We start from the raw sequence: 18,032 nt of genomic DNA, 5'->3' as shown, positions 1-18,032 counted from the left end.
CCTACTGGTTTTTGAATATTACAGTTCTTGATGTCCGATTTGTGTCCATTTATTCTTTTGCGTAGAGACTGTCTGGTTTGGTCAGTGTGCATGGCAGAGGAGCATTGCTGGCACATGATGGCATATATCACATTGGTAGATGTGCAAGTGAATGAGCCCTTGATAGTGTGGCTGATGTGGTTGGGTCCTATGATGGTGTCCCTTGAATAGAGTTGGCAAGGTGGTTTGTTGCAGAGTTTGGTTCCTGGGTTAGTATTTCTGTTGTGTGCTGTGTAGTTGCTGGTGAGTATTTGCTTCAGGTTGGGGGGCTGTCTGTAGACAAGGACTGGCCTGTCTCCCAAGGTCTGTGAGAGTGAGGGATCGTCCTTCAGGGTAGGTTGTAGATCCTTGATGATGCACTGGAGAGGTTTTAGTTGGGGGCTGTAGGTGATGGCTAGTGGCGTTCTGTTACTTTCTTTGCTGGGCCTGTCCTGTAGTAGGTGACTTCTGGGTACCCTTCTGGCTCTGTCAAGCTGTTTCTTCACTTTCCCGGGTAGGTATTGTAGTTTTAAGAACTCCTGATAGAGATCCTGTAGGTGTTTGTCTCTGTCTGAAGGATTGGAGCAAATGTGGTTGTATCTTAGGGCTTGGCTGTAGACAATGGATCGTGTGATGTGGTCTGGATGAAAGCTGGAGGCAAGTAAGTAAGTATAGTGGTCAATCGGTTTCCGGTATAGGGGAGTGTTTATGTGACCATCGTTTATTTGTACTGTAGTGTCCAGGAAGTGGATTTCTTGTGTGGACTGGTCCAGGCTGAGGTTGATGGTGGGATGGAAATTGTTGAAATCCAGATGGAATTCCTCAAGGGCCTCCTTTCCATGGGTCCAGATGATGAGGTTGTCATCAATGTAGCACAAGTAGAGTAGGGGCGCTAGGGGACGAGATCTGAGGAAGCATTGTTCTAAGTCAGCCATAAAAATGCTGGCATACTGTGGGGCCATGCGGGTACCCATAGCAGCACCGCTGACTTGACGGTATAAATCATTCCCAAATCTGAAACAGATGTTGATATTCACCCCTTCTTGTCAACTGTTGGGAATGGGCCACATCTACCCTAACTGAATTGGCCTCGTTAGCACTGACCCCCGTCCCCCCACACTTGGTAAGGCAACTTTCATCTTTTTATGTGCTGTATATTTATACCTGCTTCCTGTATTTTCCACTCCATGCATCTGATGAAGTGGGTTATAGCCCACATTCTTTTTTCATTTCTCCTTTCTTTCATCAGTTTCATTTATCAATTGTTTAAGTTTTTACAGAGTCCCAAATGCACAAAATTATTACTACTCATGTTTATTATGGCAGTGCTTAAGGAACAACCAAGAATGGGGCCGCATTGTGCTAAGCCTTGTAAAAAATACCATTGTAAACAGTCCCTACCCCCAAAGAGCTTGCTATCTAACTAGACATGATAGACACAAGGTGAGGCAGGGATCTAACACACAAGCAGAGTGAACAATGTGATGGCAGCAAACATCACATTATTTCCATACTTGTAAGAGGGGGTGTGATATTGGATTTACTTAGGAGGGATTAAGATAAATGGAAAGAAAAGGGAAGTGAAGTAGCAGAGAAGAGGGTAAACGGGGCAGGTGTGGAGTGAAGCTGAGGTGAAGAGACTGTGATGGAGGGGGAGAGAGAGGACTGGAGCAAACAGCCAATGAACATAGGACGGACAAAACTGTAAAAAGTTCTCTCAAGGTTCCTGCTTTCGCTGCTTCTTCAGCTGCTAGGATAGGAACATTGGAGATGTTCACAATGTATGTTAGAATGACTCTGGGCTTGTCAAAAATAAGTGTCTGCAATTATTTCTCAGTTACTTTTTGGTTTTTCATATGGGATTGAATTAAACCTAAATACCAGAAAATAAAGTCAACTAAAGGATATGGCAGATTTGCTGCAAAAGAAAAGGTTCTGTTAGTGCCTGAGGTATGCAATATATCCAGAACCTTAAAATGTGCTTTCTAAAATGTTCCACTCCTCTGAAGCAAAGAACTAAAGTCCAATTTATCAATACACACATACACTGAGAACAATGGTATCATTACTTTAAAATGTCTGTAATCTAACAATCAACACAGAGTGAACATCAAGCAAATATAAAATAAATAAGAATCGGTTCCTTACTTTTGCTGCACCTATTTGTTCTTTACGAAACTTTTCCAGTGGTGCTATTAACACATCATTGGCATTCTGGATCTGAAATGTCAAACATAAATATTCAAATGTGTCTCTTTTCATATATAGTATTTAAAGAAAGTTGGGAACGACAGTACAACTTCAGTAAATCTCACTTTGCTAATCTACAAACCTGATAAAAACCCAGTGGTTTCATCACAGTTGTCAATGAAGGTTTAACCGTACAGTGCAGGTAAGGCTCCAGTTACAAACACTTCTTTGCTTTTATAAAGTATACTGCAAAACATTTCCCAATGTATTATGAAGCATCATCATAAATAATTAAAACTTAATTATATTTGTCAATTTAAAACAAATAAAAAGTACTCATGCTGCATACATAGGATTCCTGGTATTTGTTTTCCCTGAAATTTAGAGTTTACAATCTAATTTCAGACAAGATGCAACAACTGGAAGTAAAACAATCTGGCAAAATTGGGGAGAAGACAAAGGTAACAGTCTTAGGAACATGATTACATAGACTAGTTATGTGCACAAATGGATAGCTTAGTCATTTCAGCAATCCCCTCTGATTATCTAGCCACGCCAGTTAAGGGAATAATCCAAAAGAAAAGCTGAAAAAAGTTACGAAATATATAAAATTGGCAACCATCATGTTTATTTTGTTATTAATAAACTGAAAAATGGCTATGGGGTAATTTTATCCTCTTACACTTAGCCTGGAAGCCGTAATTACGTGATAGTTTTCATTCTTTTCCATTGTTTGTCTGTTGACTTAGAGCAGGGGTTCCCAAACTTGGTTCACGGCTTGTTCCGGCCAATGGGAGCTGTGGGAAGCGGTGGCCCGGCCCGGCCTGTGCCATTTCCCTCAGCTCCCATTGGCTGGGAACAGCGAAACGCAGCCACTGGGAGCTGCGAGCGGCCGTACCTGCAGACACTCAGGTAAACAAAGCATCTTGAGGCCCGCCAGGGGCTTACCCTGAACAAGCCGTAAACCAAGTTTGGGAACCCCTGACTTAGAGTGAAACTCACCCCACTGCATAAGGCAAACAAAAATGCTTGTGCATTATTTAAACCTTACTTAACCTCAAAGCTAAGGGTTATGTGGCATGTAAGTCACTCATTAGGTTTTGGCTAGGAAGGATATATTCATTTATTTTGCTATCTTAATTTATTTAACTTTTTGCCATGCAATACCACTTAAAAAAACCACCATACTCAATCTTTTTGCAAACACTTCTATAAGAAATCATCCATTTTCAGGTTTAGACACAACAGCCAGAGGAAGTCTTTTTATATGAGCCTCATTCTGAGTCATGTCACTGACTTTAGTTGCAAAGATATGCAACTCTCACACAAATTTGGTGTCTCCCCCTTTTTTATTGTTGTAAATTATTCACCTCAGAAATAAAGAATAAAAAAAACTGATTATACAAAGTTATTTACCTTAAAGGAATTAATAGCAAAACATTTTAAGTTTCCTGCATAAATAATTGTTTGTTCTCTCATTTCTGGTCTTTACCACATACATTGCATTACACATTTGGATCTTGGCAGCTAGGGAGGATGGGCTAATGTAAATAAGACAGATATGAATGAGTAATGCTGTGGTAGCTTTTACATAATAAGCGACAAGACACAGTGCTATTATAGCATGAAAGCTTCCCCAAGGGCTATAATAGTCCAGACAAACTAATCTGTAAAATATAAACAAAAATTCAGCAAGCAGACTTTTTCAAAACTAAGATTTCATTCCCAAAGCTCACACAGTCACTTTCTCAGTCAGGTGGTCCCAGGGGACAGAAGGTGGGTGAAAAAAAGCAAAACTCTCATATTGCCATACCTACTTAATAGTAGAAAAAGTAAGGTGACTAGCAGCACTCGACAAGTTTGATGATGTGGTGGCCCAAAGTGACCAAGCTGAAAACCATAACAACTGACACCACACCACAGCTGACCGTGTTTATGACAAAGACTAAATACTAAAATCTAGCATATGGTCGAATGTCCTGCAGACATGATAAAAAATAACAGAAGTGTGGCCAACAAAACTAGAAATCTTGAGAACCATACCTCACCTGAATACACTTGGCCATGCACTTCTATGCCAGTGTGACTACACTGAGCTTTTATTGAATAAAATATGACAGTCAGTACTATAAAGTATTTCCTGTCTTATTCATTTTGATATTGAATTAAATGTTATGCTGTTCCCTAAACTGTCATTTTTCACTGACATTCTGATTTATTATTTGTAGTTAAGGTAGCAACTAGAGACCTGAACTGAGATTGGGGCCCTTATGTGCTAGGCACTATGCAAACACATAGTCAGAGAGACCGAGTCCCAAAGAACTTGCATTCTAAATAGACAGGACAGGCAAGACCAAGAGAGTCAAACAGAGGTGAAGTGACTTGCTCAAGGTCACATGGCAGGTCTGTGGCACAGCCAGGAATAGAACCTAGGCCTCACAAAGCTCAGTTCAGGGATACACCTGCATTGAATATGTTTGTGAGGAGGAAACTATAGGTCCTGACAGCATCTATAAAAGCAAGGGAGATTGTTTTAATGTTTGGCACAAGAAGGGATGTTGAGATCTTTGGCACTACAGAATGGATGTCTCTCTTTTTCCCCTACTCCCACGAGGAAAGAAATTGAGATTTTTGGTGGAGACTTGAATTCCTACTGTCTAACAACCATTTGCCACATTTCCCAGTGTACCAATATTCGTTGCGGCATCCAACAACTATACACATACAAGATAAATGCTTCTCTTTATAACCATCAGTAAAAAAGTTAATATTGATATAAATAATCACTATTTGTCTTCAGCGTTAACACCACACTGAGCTGAATGAAGCTGTTCACAACACTCCCTTTCGCTTTCATGTGCCTTGCGTGCAAACTCAGGAGACCACTCGAAGCAGTTCATATTTTAAAGGCTTTCTTCATAACCTTCAAATGAGAGAAACTTGCCTTTTACTGTTAACCGACAGTTTGACTTATGAAGCAAAAATCATCTGCTGCAAATTCCATTGCCGTGAAATCTCGGAATACAAAATGGTCCCTGCTCTAGACATCGTGAAAGAGCTAATTTATATACAATCATATGGCATTATAAGGAGATGCCAAGAAACAAGCGTTCCAAGAACCAGCAGGACCACTGTACTTTGTACACAAGGGAATTTAGAATTAGGAATGGGCAACGGATGTAGCCAGAAATTAAAAGAATATATTCATTTAACTAAATATAGAAATAGTTTCCTGGTCTAAGTCGAGATACACAAACAGAATGCTGCACATTAGTCCCAATGACGAACACTTCTGATGACAGAACACTGATGTGGCAATCCTCTTCCTGGCTAAATTATGCATTAGACAAGCCAGGAACGAGTATTTATTTTGGAAAGAGAAGCCTGCCAATAAACTATTGGAGAGAATCCTGGCAGATGCAATTCAACAGACCTCATTACAGGATTCAGGTTGCTCAGCTGTGTAAAGACTCCCTCTCTATCTTCATTGGACTTTACTGGGCTAGCTTGGATAAAACATAAATATACAGCTGATAGAACTTCTGCCTTGCAGATTTATTTTCTTTTCATTACTGGTTCCTATCACTGGCATTACATTATATTATAGTTGGCTTGTTTTGGCATCTCATTTGTTGATATTTTTTGGCTAAAATAATCTATTGCATGACTGAGCACTGGATAATCTTTACAATAACCCTCCAAAATGTGTCACTTTGCAATACTAATGCGTATATGATATGATTTTTACAAGTAAAGCTCTCGACCTTTCTTTGAGCTTTCCTTTACTGAGTGGCCAATATTATATTTATATATGTATGTATATATATATATATATAGTATAGTGTGTGTATATATATATATACACACACACACACACACACACACTATATTATATGATAAGAGAGAGAAAGAGATAATTGAGAGTGTGGAGAAAATAATAATGTTCTTACATCACCATCTATCTTAAACTGTTGAAATCATTAGTTATATCTTCTCACTGATGGTGAAAATTAATGGGAAGTACTTTGAGCATCTAAGATTTATTCAGATTTTAAAAAGGATTTTCCATGTAATAATCTCTCACTTTGTAGAATGAAGCTAGATTTCCCTTTTTGAATTTAAAAACAAATTCTAAAACTAAAGGGCATCATTACTCTTGTCCAATGGACTTTGCACTAATTATTACTTTACTGATTTGGATGACCTATCGCTGTAACAGCTACTTCTAAAAGCTATATATATAGATGTATGTATATATTAATAGAAGGAATAACACCAAAGGAATAAACTCTCCCATAAATCTGAGATTCAGAGTACAGCATCTTGAAAAAAACTAAATTATCAAATTAAAACTGTAAAGTCAATAATTATTCGCATGTATATAATGCTTTTCAGTCAAGGATGTTGAGGAAATTTGCAAACAATTAATTCAACACCCTTACAAGAAAGGTACAGTCAATATACCCATCTAGGAACACAGGAATTTGCAGACCAAGTGGCCCATCAAGTCCACTATCCAATCTCTGATAATGTCCAGTACTACATGCTTCACAGAAAGATGCAAAAAATACTATAGTGGGTAGTTATGGAATAACTTGCCCTTAGAGACAGTTCTTACTGAACCCTCAGCTGGAGGTTGTTTTATGCTCTGAAACAAGAAGGTTTACACGGGCAGACAGAGGCATTTGACCATGGTCAAACAGTACATAATTTGCATAGGTAGAAACTGAATCCAGGGGTGAAATAGCTGGCCCCGCTGAAGTCAATGGCAATACTCTGGTGGAGTACAACGGCACCAGGGCTTTCATAGATTCCAAGGCGGAAGGGACTGAGTGATCTAGTCTGACCTTCTGAATAACGCAGGCCATAAAACTAAGCACCTAACTTCTGGTCCGCCTAACAACTAGGTAGTAACTCTTCCCACCTACTGATCCGCTCCAAACATTTACAATGATCAAAAAGGATTGCAAGTTTTGTGGTGTCATTTAAGGTTTTCAAAGTACCAGTTTAATAGAGCATCTCACTTCCTGCAAAACTCATGTTCCCTTGCTTGCTCAGTTACTGTGCCAAGGTTAAGATCAAAGAAATGCAAAACAGAGGGATGATGTCAATAAGACTATAATGGTTTGCTGTAAATAGCAACATCAGAACTCCTCATTCTGTTAAAAAAAAATAGACATCTTTTTCCCAAAAGCATTTTTTAAAATTAGACTCTCCTTTTAAGAAGTTTTAAAAGCTTTTTCTATCAATTATTGATTGGTTCTTGAGTTCTATACTGTCCATTCCCTATTATTACTTAATGATAGCTCCCCTAACCTAGATCAAACAATATAATTTGTTTTGTGTTCTGTGGTATAAGCACAGTAGCATTTTAGATGAGAGAAGGCAATTTCACAGTAACTTACGGTACAACAGTCAGAGATAATAGGGAAATGATACTTTGACAAAGTTTGAGACTTGTACTAGATCTTGTACCCAAAATAAGGGATACAAATGTTACCAAAAAACAACCAAAATTTCTAACTTTGACATTTTCGACTCACTCTAGTTAGCAGCATAGGTAAAAGTATATAAAAAACATGTAATCATAGTTATTCTGGTTGGCCATGCATACAGTTAAGGTTACTGAGCTTTTCTATTCCAACCCTTTCTTTTCAGTTGTTTTCAAAACTGCAGATCAGAAACCCTTTAAGAAAATGCTACTTTCTTTTTCAGACACACATGGACACACACACGTACACTATTTATTAGAAACTAGTTATTGCAATCCTGTTGATTGCACTTAAAGAAGGGATTCAATCACTTTTATCATCATGAAGAATACAGTGTATCCTCCCCAAAATTACAGCACTGATTACAGAATTAATCTTCTGAGAATTTACTTAAATTACTTTTTATTTACAATGAATGATCACAGTAACAAAATAATGCAGACCCTTAAAACTTCCTATATTTTTAAACTCACTGAATCCTGTTGCATGTCATGGCTGCAGGACTAGCTGCACCTCTATCCCCTTCCACGTCCTTCTGAGTGTATTCCCTCAGATGTTAGGCCTCATGCTTTTACTTCTCCTTCTCTTAGACCAGGCCCTGAACGACACTATCCTGACCCAGGTTCTTTAAACACTCTATGGGGTGCAGAGATAGAGAGAGAGTCTTTTTAAACAGTTGGAGTTCTTTTGTTCTTATCAGTTCCCAGGTTTTGGCCCTACGTGTCAAAATCAGCAGGAGGTAAAGCCAGATCCTCGGAACCAAAAGTTGGGCTACTGTCCCCTAATAACCTTCGTATTAACCCCAATGTTGTGAGCATTCATGGCCCGCCATACAATTTCTGTTCCCTGATGGGCGCTCAGGCCAAAAAGTTTGCCTACCCCTGCCATATAGGATAGGGCAGGGAATTTTTTTTTTTTTTTTAAAGGAAGCCCGTTGGCACATTTCTGTCTAAAAATAATCTCAATATCTGATATTTTAAAATTAATTACTTTATTTTAACTAACAAGGTATCTACCCTCAGTTACTGATATTTGAAAAGCATGCAAAAATTAGGTTGTAAATGGGCAGAGGATGGAGGGGAATAACCTGTTTCACTGAAAACCAAAGTATACTATAATATATCATTTGGGTCTTTGGTGCAGCAGCATGCACTTGGTCATGTAGCCAAGGGTAAATGCGGGTAAATGGAGTTGACCTACTTCTCATTTGGGGAATATGGATTTTTACCTACTTCTTATTAGGGGAACATGAGTTTAGTTTAGGTTAGTTTACCCATTTTCTTTTTGAAGCTAAGAGTTGTCTTAATTGTGGAATACTCCAAGGGGCAAATTGAAAAGATAATGGAGTAAAAAAGGCCTGGAAACAAATTTAATGAAAGCTGTTAAAGCCCTTCTCTCCCTATGTCCTTTCCTGGTATACCTGTAAAGTGTAATATGCATTAGTTCTATAAGGAATATAACTGACTGTCTTTAACAGAGATGGAGTCAAGGTACTTGTCCTCTATCCAATATTTTAAGAGCTTGTAAATCTTTGAAATAGCTAATGTCAAAGATGAGAAATCTGTCTATCTTTCTGGAGGCCAGTGGCCTCAGGCTGCTCTCCAGTCAATTGTGACTATGTCAGTCTAAAGTCAGTAACTTATACTTACAAACTTAAGCTACTTTTTCTATTTGGGTGGTCACCTGCACCTATGCAGAGTTCCACTGATGCTGATGGGTGTGCACCCTTGTGGAACAAATTGCAGGGTAGACATCTTAGGGTCTCAATCCTGCTTCTATTCAGCTGAATGGCCAAACTCCCATTGACTTAAACAGGAGTAGAAGCAGGTCCAAAGTTAACTCTGTACCATATATAGATTTAAGGGTGTATGACCACTCACTTTTATTTAGGACTGATAGGAGACCCAGGAGGGGGTATTATCATCCCTTGAATAAATATATCAATAGTTAATACTAACAAAACTATCTTACATTTATTTGAAGCTTTTCGTCATAAACAAGAGGCTGGCCCTACAAGCTGAGTGCCTCCGGTAACTTCAGTGGGACTACTCCTGTGTAAGTTATACATGTTTGCAGGTCTGGACCCTAAACAGGCAAGACAGATGAAGGGTGGGAGAAATGAGATGTTCTTATCCCCATTTGGCAGACAAACTGAGACAGGGAAAGACTGAGAGACTTGCCCAAGGGCACACAACAATCTGTGGCAGAGCAGGGAACTGAGCCCAAGTTATCTCAGTTCCAATAAAATGCCTTGACCACAAAACCAAACTTCTTGTGCTTGCTTCATGTTTAACAAAATAACTTTCTCATTTTTTCTGAAATATGCTGCATCACACTGCATCAAATTGTCCACTTCCTCAACGAAGAAGAAATCTTCACATTAAATTTGGGACTTCAAAACAGATTTCCCTGAAATGTTTAATGACTCGTGTCCTGAATTATGACAAAATATTCACTTGCTTCATGTTGATTTGAGAATTCTAGAAAAGGGCAATTAAAATGCATTCATCAGACAAAGCCATGTATTTCTATAAACAATATTGTTATTAACAAAAATACTTGTCCCCTAGAATGTATGCCTATGCCAGAAAACCAATTTAATAACTGCCAGGATTTTTTCCCCACTATACAACGTTTTAATCAGTCTGGGAAGAATCATCTTTCTGCTAGCTAGCACTGTGTATGAACAGCTATTCATCAATACAACTTTAAATTAATGTGTTTGGGGAAATAAAAACAGTGGGTTAACATGCAAGTTTTTGATGTCTAATAAAATTATGCACAAGCATGTTATCGCTAAAATGCCGCACTCTTATAGGTATATATTTTAGTCTATATTTTTTGCCTTAAAAGTTTCAGAAAAACATTATAACTAGGACAGAAAACTAATTTTACATCATTCAATGGCTCTATAAATATATTATATATTTTCCAGAGGCTTTAAAAGTGAAAAAATGTATACCTATCAAATTGTTACAAACAGCATACACATATATCCAAATTTTATCATAAGCACTCTCACGGCTGCAAACAGATAACATCAAACATTATATCCTTAATATATATCTTGTTTGGGCTTCTGGAAAAGTCTATAAATATTACCCTCCATTTCAGCTACTTTGAATAGCAGAGAAATTCAGTTGATGCTGAAGTATGTTTAGAAGATAAACAACATTTTAACCATGGGTTAAATACTACAGAAGGTCAAACACTTCAAACACTTAAACGTAGCACAATATTAAGTTTCCTATCACTCACTTTTTGCTATTTCAAGTGTTTTTTATAAATTGCCACAAGCGAGCGCTCATAAATCACTCACAAATCAGGGCTAAAAATGTTTATAAATGGCTCAAAGAACAATTTTTCCAGTACATTTTTTCCAAGTGAATATTCATTTTAATTTTCCATCCACCATGGCTTTTAAAGTGGCATTGAAATAAAATAGTGGATGTTTTAGTTTCTTACATTAAACAAAATAAAAAACATGTTTTGGCTACGATGTTAAAAATTGCAGAGTCAAGAAATGCAAGAGATAATGTTACTTCATCAACATTAACTAGCTATGTTACATAATATAACATAGCAGGCCAGATATGCATGTTTGATTTTACCAAATAAACAGCAATATACAGCACATTTAACCAGAAAAACAGGAAATGAAAACACATTTATGAATTGAGTTCAAGTCAATGTTGCCATTGGAATATTAACTTTTCCATGTCTTGCCTTTGTAATTTCAGTAGTGCAACCCTAACTTTAAGTATATGCCTTTCTTAACTGCTTTCCTGAACAAGGCCTCATCTAGATCAGAAACTTTTTTTGAAATAACTTTAATTTTGGAGGGGTAAACTGCCTTGCATCCGTATAAAGAAGTTGTGTTCTAATTACCTGACGGCTTATCCTGCAATAATTAATCCACTTTGGAAAATTAAATAATTCTATTCTGGAATGAGTTTTTTCTCTGTTTGTGCGTATGCATCCATACTTCAGATTAACTGTATGCTCCTGGCTGTCTTCCTACTGCTATGCCACACTGGATAGCGGCAGAATTGGACTAGCTGTTTACCTGTATGTCCTGGACTTCTCTAGATGTCACCTCCTCATTTAAATGCTGATGCACAGTCAGATGTGCCCCTTTATAATTCCAGCTTGAAGTGAGTTCACACAGCTTAAGGCACATACCATTATAAAAACCATGCCCTGTGCTTCCACTTGGTCCCATCAGTAGGTCCTGGACCTCCTTGCCCTCTGGGGAGAGGAGCAGTCACTGGAATGCCAAGATCTACAAATGTCTGGCAGAGTAAATGCAGAAGAGATACTCCTGGGACAAGGACCAGTGCTACTTCAAAGCAAAGGAGCTGCAGTGGAGTTACAATAAGGCAAGGAATAAGAACAGGGTCTCCGATAATGCTCCCACCATGTGCCCATGCAGCTGGATTGGATTTTTGCAAAGGAAAGCCTCCTCTGAACCCAGGTTTAGGGTTCTGGACAGTTTGGGGAAGAAGGCCTTAGAATGCATCCAAGTGTCCAAGGACCCCAACTAGGAGGATATACCATGAGCCAGAGACCAAGGCACGGGAGAGGCTTTCCAAAACCTAGGCAGACAGCCAGCATGAAACTGCTGTGGAGAGAAGCTCTACTAGTAAGTATTATGCTGCATGTCTTCCCAGTTTGCTGTTTGCCTTTTTGAACAAAACTCTTTTCTGCCTCTTGGGGACATGCCTCAGCATAACAGGATTGTGGCATTCAGCAGAGCTCCCTCCATACTGTCTGACAGCAGTTTGAAAATGGTGATGGCTTGCCAAAGGACAATGCATTATGGTATGCCAGGAAAGGAGAACAAACTAAACAATTGGCATGATTCAAGTCCCAGAATTCTATTAGGCACCCCAGAATGCACCATGAGAAAAATCCCAGAATGCAGAGAGCCTAGCAGTGGAACATTGCACCATGGGATATCTGCCCAGGCACAGAATACTGTGCAGTTATCTCAGAAAAATGCAGAACTGTGTGGAGCAATGATTCATAAAGGAAGTAGTTTAAACCAGCATAAAAAAAGCAATGTGGAGAAACTATTTCACTATACTGTAGTTATATAAATTAAATGAAGGGGACATTAGACACGCAGTAGAACACAGGCTTAACAAAAGAATAAATTAAGCAAACATTTATAAAAGCTCACAATGATGCATTAAATTATTGGTTAATACTATAATGCAAAGTTATGCTCAGAAAAGTGTAAAGGCACTCCTCATTTCCATCTGACCATCTGAGCTACAAGTGAGTTAATAATCTCAGAATTATTGAGAATAAATTCCCAAACTACTGAAACAAATATGGATAATGAACTATATACTACCTATTCTTTTAAATACTTGGTTTAATATATTTTTACAAAATTCTCTGAAGAGAGATTAAAGCAAGGCCATTTCAAAACTCAGACACAAGAATATAGCCCATGTCTTAAGCACCAAATGAAAACATAACATTGTGCCTTCCTACTTCCTTTTATTTGTTAAATTACCAGCATGATTATTACAATATCACCATCTGGGGGGAGGGATAGCTCAGTGGTTTGAGCATTGGCCTGCTAAACCCAGGGTTGTGAGTTCAATCCTTGAGGGGGCCATTTAGGGATCTGGGGCAAAAAAAATTGGGGATTGGTCCTGCTTTGAGCAGGGGGTTGGACTAGATGATCTCCTGAGGTCCCTTCCAACCCAGATATTCTATGATTCTATGATCTGGAGCATGTGTGGAGAGCTCAGATTGAAATTGAAGAAATATGGCATTAAGTTATTTGTCTGATCTAAACTGTAATGTATGTCAACAGCCAGTCCTGATACATGATGTCACCTCTCTTTAACATGAGGCTTCATCAAATCTCAGAAATAAGTGTTGTGCTCTCCACCACATATTCCATTACAATATATTTAATTATTTCTACTGAGTATATTTTCTGTCATCAGGTCCTGTTCGGAAACTGTATTCACCACCAGGTTCTAAAATACAGTGGCCAACTGAATGTCTGACAAAGACGGGAGTGATAATTTATTTTAAAATAATGACAGGTTTCAGAGTAACAGCCGTGTTAGTCTGTATTCACAAAAAGAAAAGGAGTACTTGTGGCACCTTAGAGATTGGTTAGTCTCTAAGGTGCCACAAGTATTCCTTTTATTTTAAAAGGAACCCACAGTAAGCTCTGAGCATGCACAACACTTATACAGGCATACAAAATGGAAAACAGATTTCAAAATTAGTAATCCTCCAAAAACTCGACCTACCACCACTCAAATCTACTAATTCAGCTCTCTTTCCCAGAAAAGACCTAGACATTGCTGTGTGACCGGAAGGTCAACAAAGGCAGGTTCTCATGTATCAACAATAGAAACTCACTCTTGAGACATACAAAGTATGCTAGGAGCTTTACAGAACATAGCCCTCTGGTACAAAGTGTGGACAAGCTTAGGGTGTGGGCCACATCCTACCATGAGTACCACTTATTACAATGAGTAGTTTCATGGAATTGCTCAACTCTTCATGAGTCATAAGCACTATCCATTGTGGCAAATTGCAGAATTGGACTCTAATGTCAGACAACACAACGAGAATTGTGACAGAAAAGGGATGGAAAGGGGAGACAGGTGATAGCAAGCAGATCACATGGCTACTACAGGATAGTTATGCATGCATCCTTATGCTCTACATAACAATGCAAGCATTAAGTTCGAGTATAATAGGACTATATAATTAGCAGATAGGCTTGTAGATGTGCTGGCAAGGTAAAGGTTAAAAAGGCTGTGAAGTGGGAAGAGTTGTAAAACTTCCATCTTCTTTTTTTTAAAAGAAAGCAAGTAGGAAGAAGTGACATTTTAGCACATCTGGACAATACATTTTAGTTGCATGTTCATTTAATATTTATTTTTAATATGATTTCCTCTTAACTATCTTGTTCACTCTCATTGCATTCATTGCTTGTGATGTCTCTGGAGGAGAAAGCTAAATATTCATTCCATCTGTTTTAAATTCTGCATTTGTGAATTTGCAGTAAGCTTAAAACAGTCTTTGTTGGCTTATAAATATTTAAAGAGAAAACATCATTACACTTAAACTCCCAAAACTGCAGTTATTTTACAGTAATTAAGTTTTAATGTTTGAATGCTAATCTATTTCAGTCATAATTGCAGAATTCTTGGGTAGTGCCAGATCACTAATATTTGAAGTGTAATTTTAAACACCATCAAGGCTTAACCTGCTCATTCAGTTATTTACTACTGTTTGTATCCAGAGCAGAAGTTGCATCCATTATCATCACAATCTAAGTGCATCAGTATTTGACAAGCCAAATGAACTGTTAAGGATATTGTGATAGCTGATGCTTAAAACTGTCCTGCTGAACTGGAGAAAAGCTGCTAATACATTTTATCAGTCATTTCAGCTAGCAGTAAGTTAGAGGTTATAAAGCTTGCATGTATCCAGTGAGAAAGTTATTTCTGATAACACATGGTAGCAATGAGCTGTCTGGTTGGTAGGTTTTATTGGCAACCTTAAAAATTATTTACACCACTTAATACAGTGTCATCTGTATGGTGAAAGCAGATCTGCCCTTGGAAGGGTACCATAAATCCTTCACGCACTGTGACTTGGTCAAGTAGAATACCTGGAAACAGTTTCATGTTAATTCTACTTTACATTTAAGTACACCACAACAATTGCTGAAAGAAGATAGTTCATATTCAGTATTTATAAAAAGCTAAGACAACGAGGAGTCCTTGTGGCATCTTAGAGACTAACAAATTTATTTGGGCATAAGCTTCTGTGGGCTAAAACCCACTTCACCAGATGCATAGAGTGGAAAATTCAGTAGGCAGATATAAATACACAGCACATGAAAAGATGGGAGTTGCCTTACCAAGTGGGGGGGGTGGGGTGTGAGTGCTAACGAGACAATTCTATTAAGGTGGAAGTGGCCTATTCTCAACAGTGGACAAGAAGGGGTGAATACCAAGGTAGGTAAAATCACTTTTGTAGAGCTAATGAGGCCAATGCAATTAAGGTGGCCCATTTCAAACAGCTGACAAGAAGGTGAGAGTATCAGCGGAGGGAAATTAGTTTTTGTAGTGACCGATCCACTCCCAGTCTTTATTCAGGCCCAATTTGATGGTGTTCAGTTTGCAAATTAATTCCAGTTCTGAAATTTCTCGTTGGAGTCTGTTTTTGAAGTTTTTTTGTTGAAGAATGACGACTTTTAAGTCTGTTATTGAGTGTCCAGGGAGACAGAAGTGCTCTCCTACTGGTTTTTGAATGTTACAATTCTTGATGTCTGATTTATGTCCATTTATTCTTTTGCGTAGAGATTGTCCAAGGGGCATTGCTGGCACATGATGGCATACACATTCAAAAACCAGTAGGAGAACACTTAAAACTTAGACTTAAAAGGACTCCTCGTTGTGTTTGCTGATATAGACTAACACTTCTGAAACCTATGAAAAGTTAGATACTCTATCCTTTTTTCCATTGTTTATTCCACTACATATTTTTAAAGGATTGTTAGATTTCATTTTACCAGTTTGCTTCCAGAAGATTAAAGTGAAGAAACAGATACTGTATCTCAAAACTCTGATCACTTGGAGGTCAAAAGTTACTTTTCCTTCCATCCTCCTATTCAATGGGATTGGACGAGCTCAAGTTATGGCTGGAAAAATAAATGTAGATGCGGACTGTTTTTTACATTTTCTAAAACCATTTTATCTAGAAAGTCCCCAATATGATCATTAAAAATCAAAATCAAGCACAAAATAGTATACATTTCAAACAAGATTCTCTTCAAATTGATTTATAGTATTTATAGTACACAAGATATTACATTATGAATTCGTTTTTTTCCCATTTAATACTACAATTATTAGTCAGCATATATGAATAAATATCATGTTTTTAAAACACATTACATGTTGGTGAGTTAAATATTTGATTGAAATATTCAAAATGATGAATGGCTGAGTGAAAACTAATCACTTGCTCCTTTCACCTTGTCTCTTACAGTACACAAAAGCAAGGGGTCATAGAATTGAAATTAGTATGGCAAATTGTAACTAATAAAAAGGACATTATGTTTGTAGCATATAATCAACCTGGGAACTTCAATGCCACAGTAGGACATCAAATCAAATACTCCAGCTGGAATATTAAAGGGGCTTGGGTAATTTTATGACCATGAATAACTAGGCAGTTGCTATGCATGTTAAAACCAAGCTAATCAGATCTCAGGCTTCCAGGAACTTGCTGATTGCCTGTAGGGGTGAGGATGTAATTTTCTACCACATGAACAGCATTATGCATTTGCCAATGAGTTGTGTATGCTCTTCCTCTGAAGCACCAGCTACTGCTCAGAGGAAAGATTTATGAATCAATTATTTGATCGAAAATGGCAAATACTTTCAAGCTGCAGTGTCATCCGTTTGAGTAAAATATAAATACATATGAACATCACCTCTTCAAAAACTCTTGTAGCACCTTCCATCCGAGGATCTCAGAGCACTTTAGTTAGTAGACCATCATGGGAGACTAAGACACATAGAAGTCAAGTGAAGTGATTTCCACAAAGTCTGTGGAAGAGTTGGAAAGATTTCTTGGTTCCCAGGCTTGTTACTTGACAACAGAGATATTCTTCCTCCCACCTTGACAAAATTTACTCTGATTCAAGTTTCACTCCTTTCCCAGTGCCTGGCTGAGATAGAAACTTGAATAAAATGGCCTGGTTAGAACTCAAACCTCGTTTTGATATGAAAACAATTTACAGGAAGAAAAAGACAGATGATATCTACTACATCCACTACTGTTGGTGTACATATGACTAAATGCACCCTACTGAGACTGTACAGAGGTTCTTTCACCAAATGGTTCTCATTGGAACTATCACTGCTCTTGGTTTATTATATGGTGGTGAAGACCATGATGTCTTATCTATAGTGGTGAAGGGGGCTGCAGTCCCCCTTCTATAATGCAAACATCAATGATTATCCATTTTTTAACCTCCTGGCTAGATTATAATGCAGAACTGAAAACACTTGAAGGCTTCAGCAGAGGGGTATATACTAATGTGATATAGTACAGTAACTCCTTGCTAACGTTGTAGTTATGTTCCTGAAAAATGCGACTTTAAACAAAACGATGTTAAGCTAATCCAATTTCCCCATAAGAATTAATGTAAATAGAGGTGGTTAGGTTCCAGGGAAATTGTTTTCACCAGACAAAAATATATATACACACACATATACACACACACACACACACACAGTATAAGTTTTAAACATACAATTTAATACTGTACAC

General features: G+C 37.9%; 1 protein-coding gene across 4 annotated transcripts in view; it reads right to left on the bottom strand.

Annotated features, from left to right (window-relative positions):
- ARHGAP42 (Rho GTPase activating protein 42) overlaps positions 1–18,032 on the bottom strand; it is a 308,234-nt gene that overhangs the window by 137,040 nt on the left and 153,162 nt on the right. For 3 of the 4 annotated variants that reach the window (XM_027821863.3, XM_043529366.1, XM_043529370.1), the window contains exon 4: positions 2,167–2,238. The exons of the other annotated variant lie outside the window; for it this stretch is intronic. In XM_027821863.3, the coding sequence (XP_027677664.1) occupies positions 2,167–2,238 (72 nt within the window). The remainder of the gene's footprint in view (positions 1–2,166; positions 2,239–18,032) is intronic. 4 annotated transcript variants of the gene reach the window in all.

This window comes from Chelonia mydas, chromosome 1 (genome assembly GCF_015237465.2).
Source record: "Chelonia mydas isolate rCheMyd1 chromosome 1, rCheMyd1.pri.v2, whole genome shotgun sequence".
In the NCBI taxonomy this organism is placed as follows: Eukaryota; Metazoa; Chordata; order Testudines; family Cheloniidae; genus Chelonia; species Chelonia mydas.
Note: the sequence above shows the minus strand (reverse complement) of the source record. Positions and strands in the feature narration are given on the sequence as shown.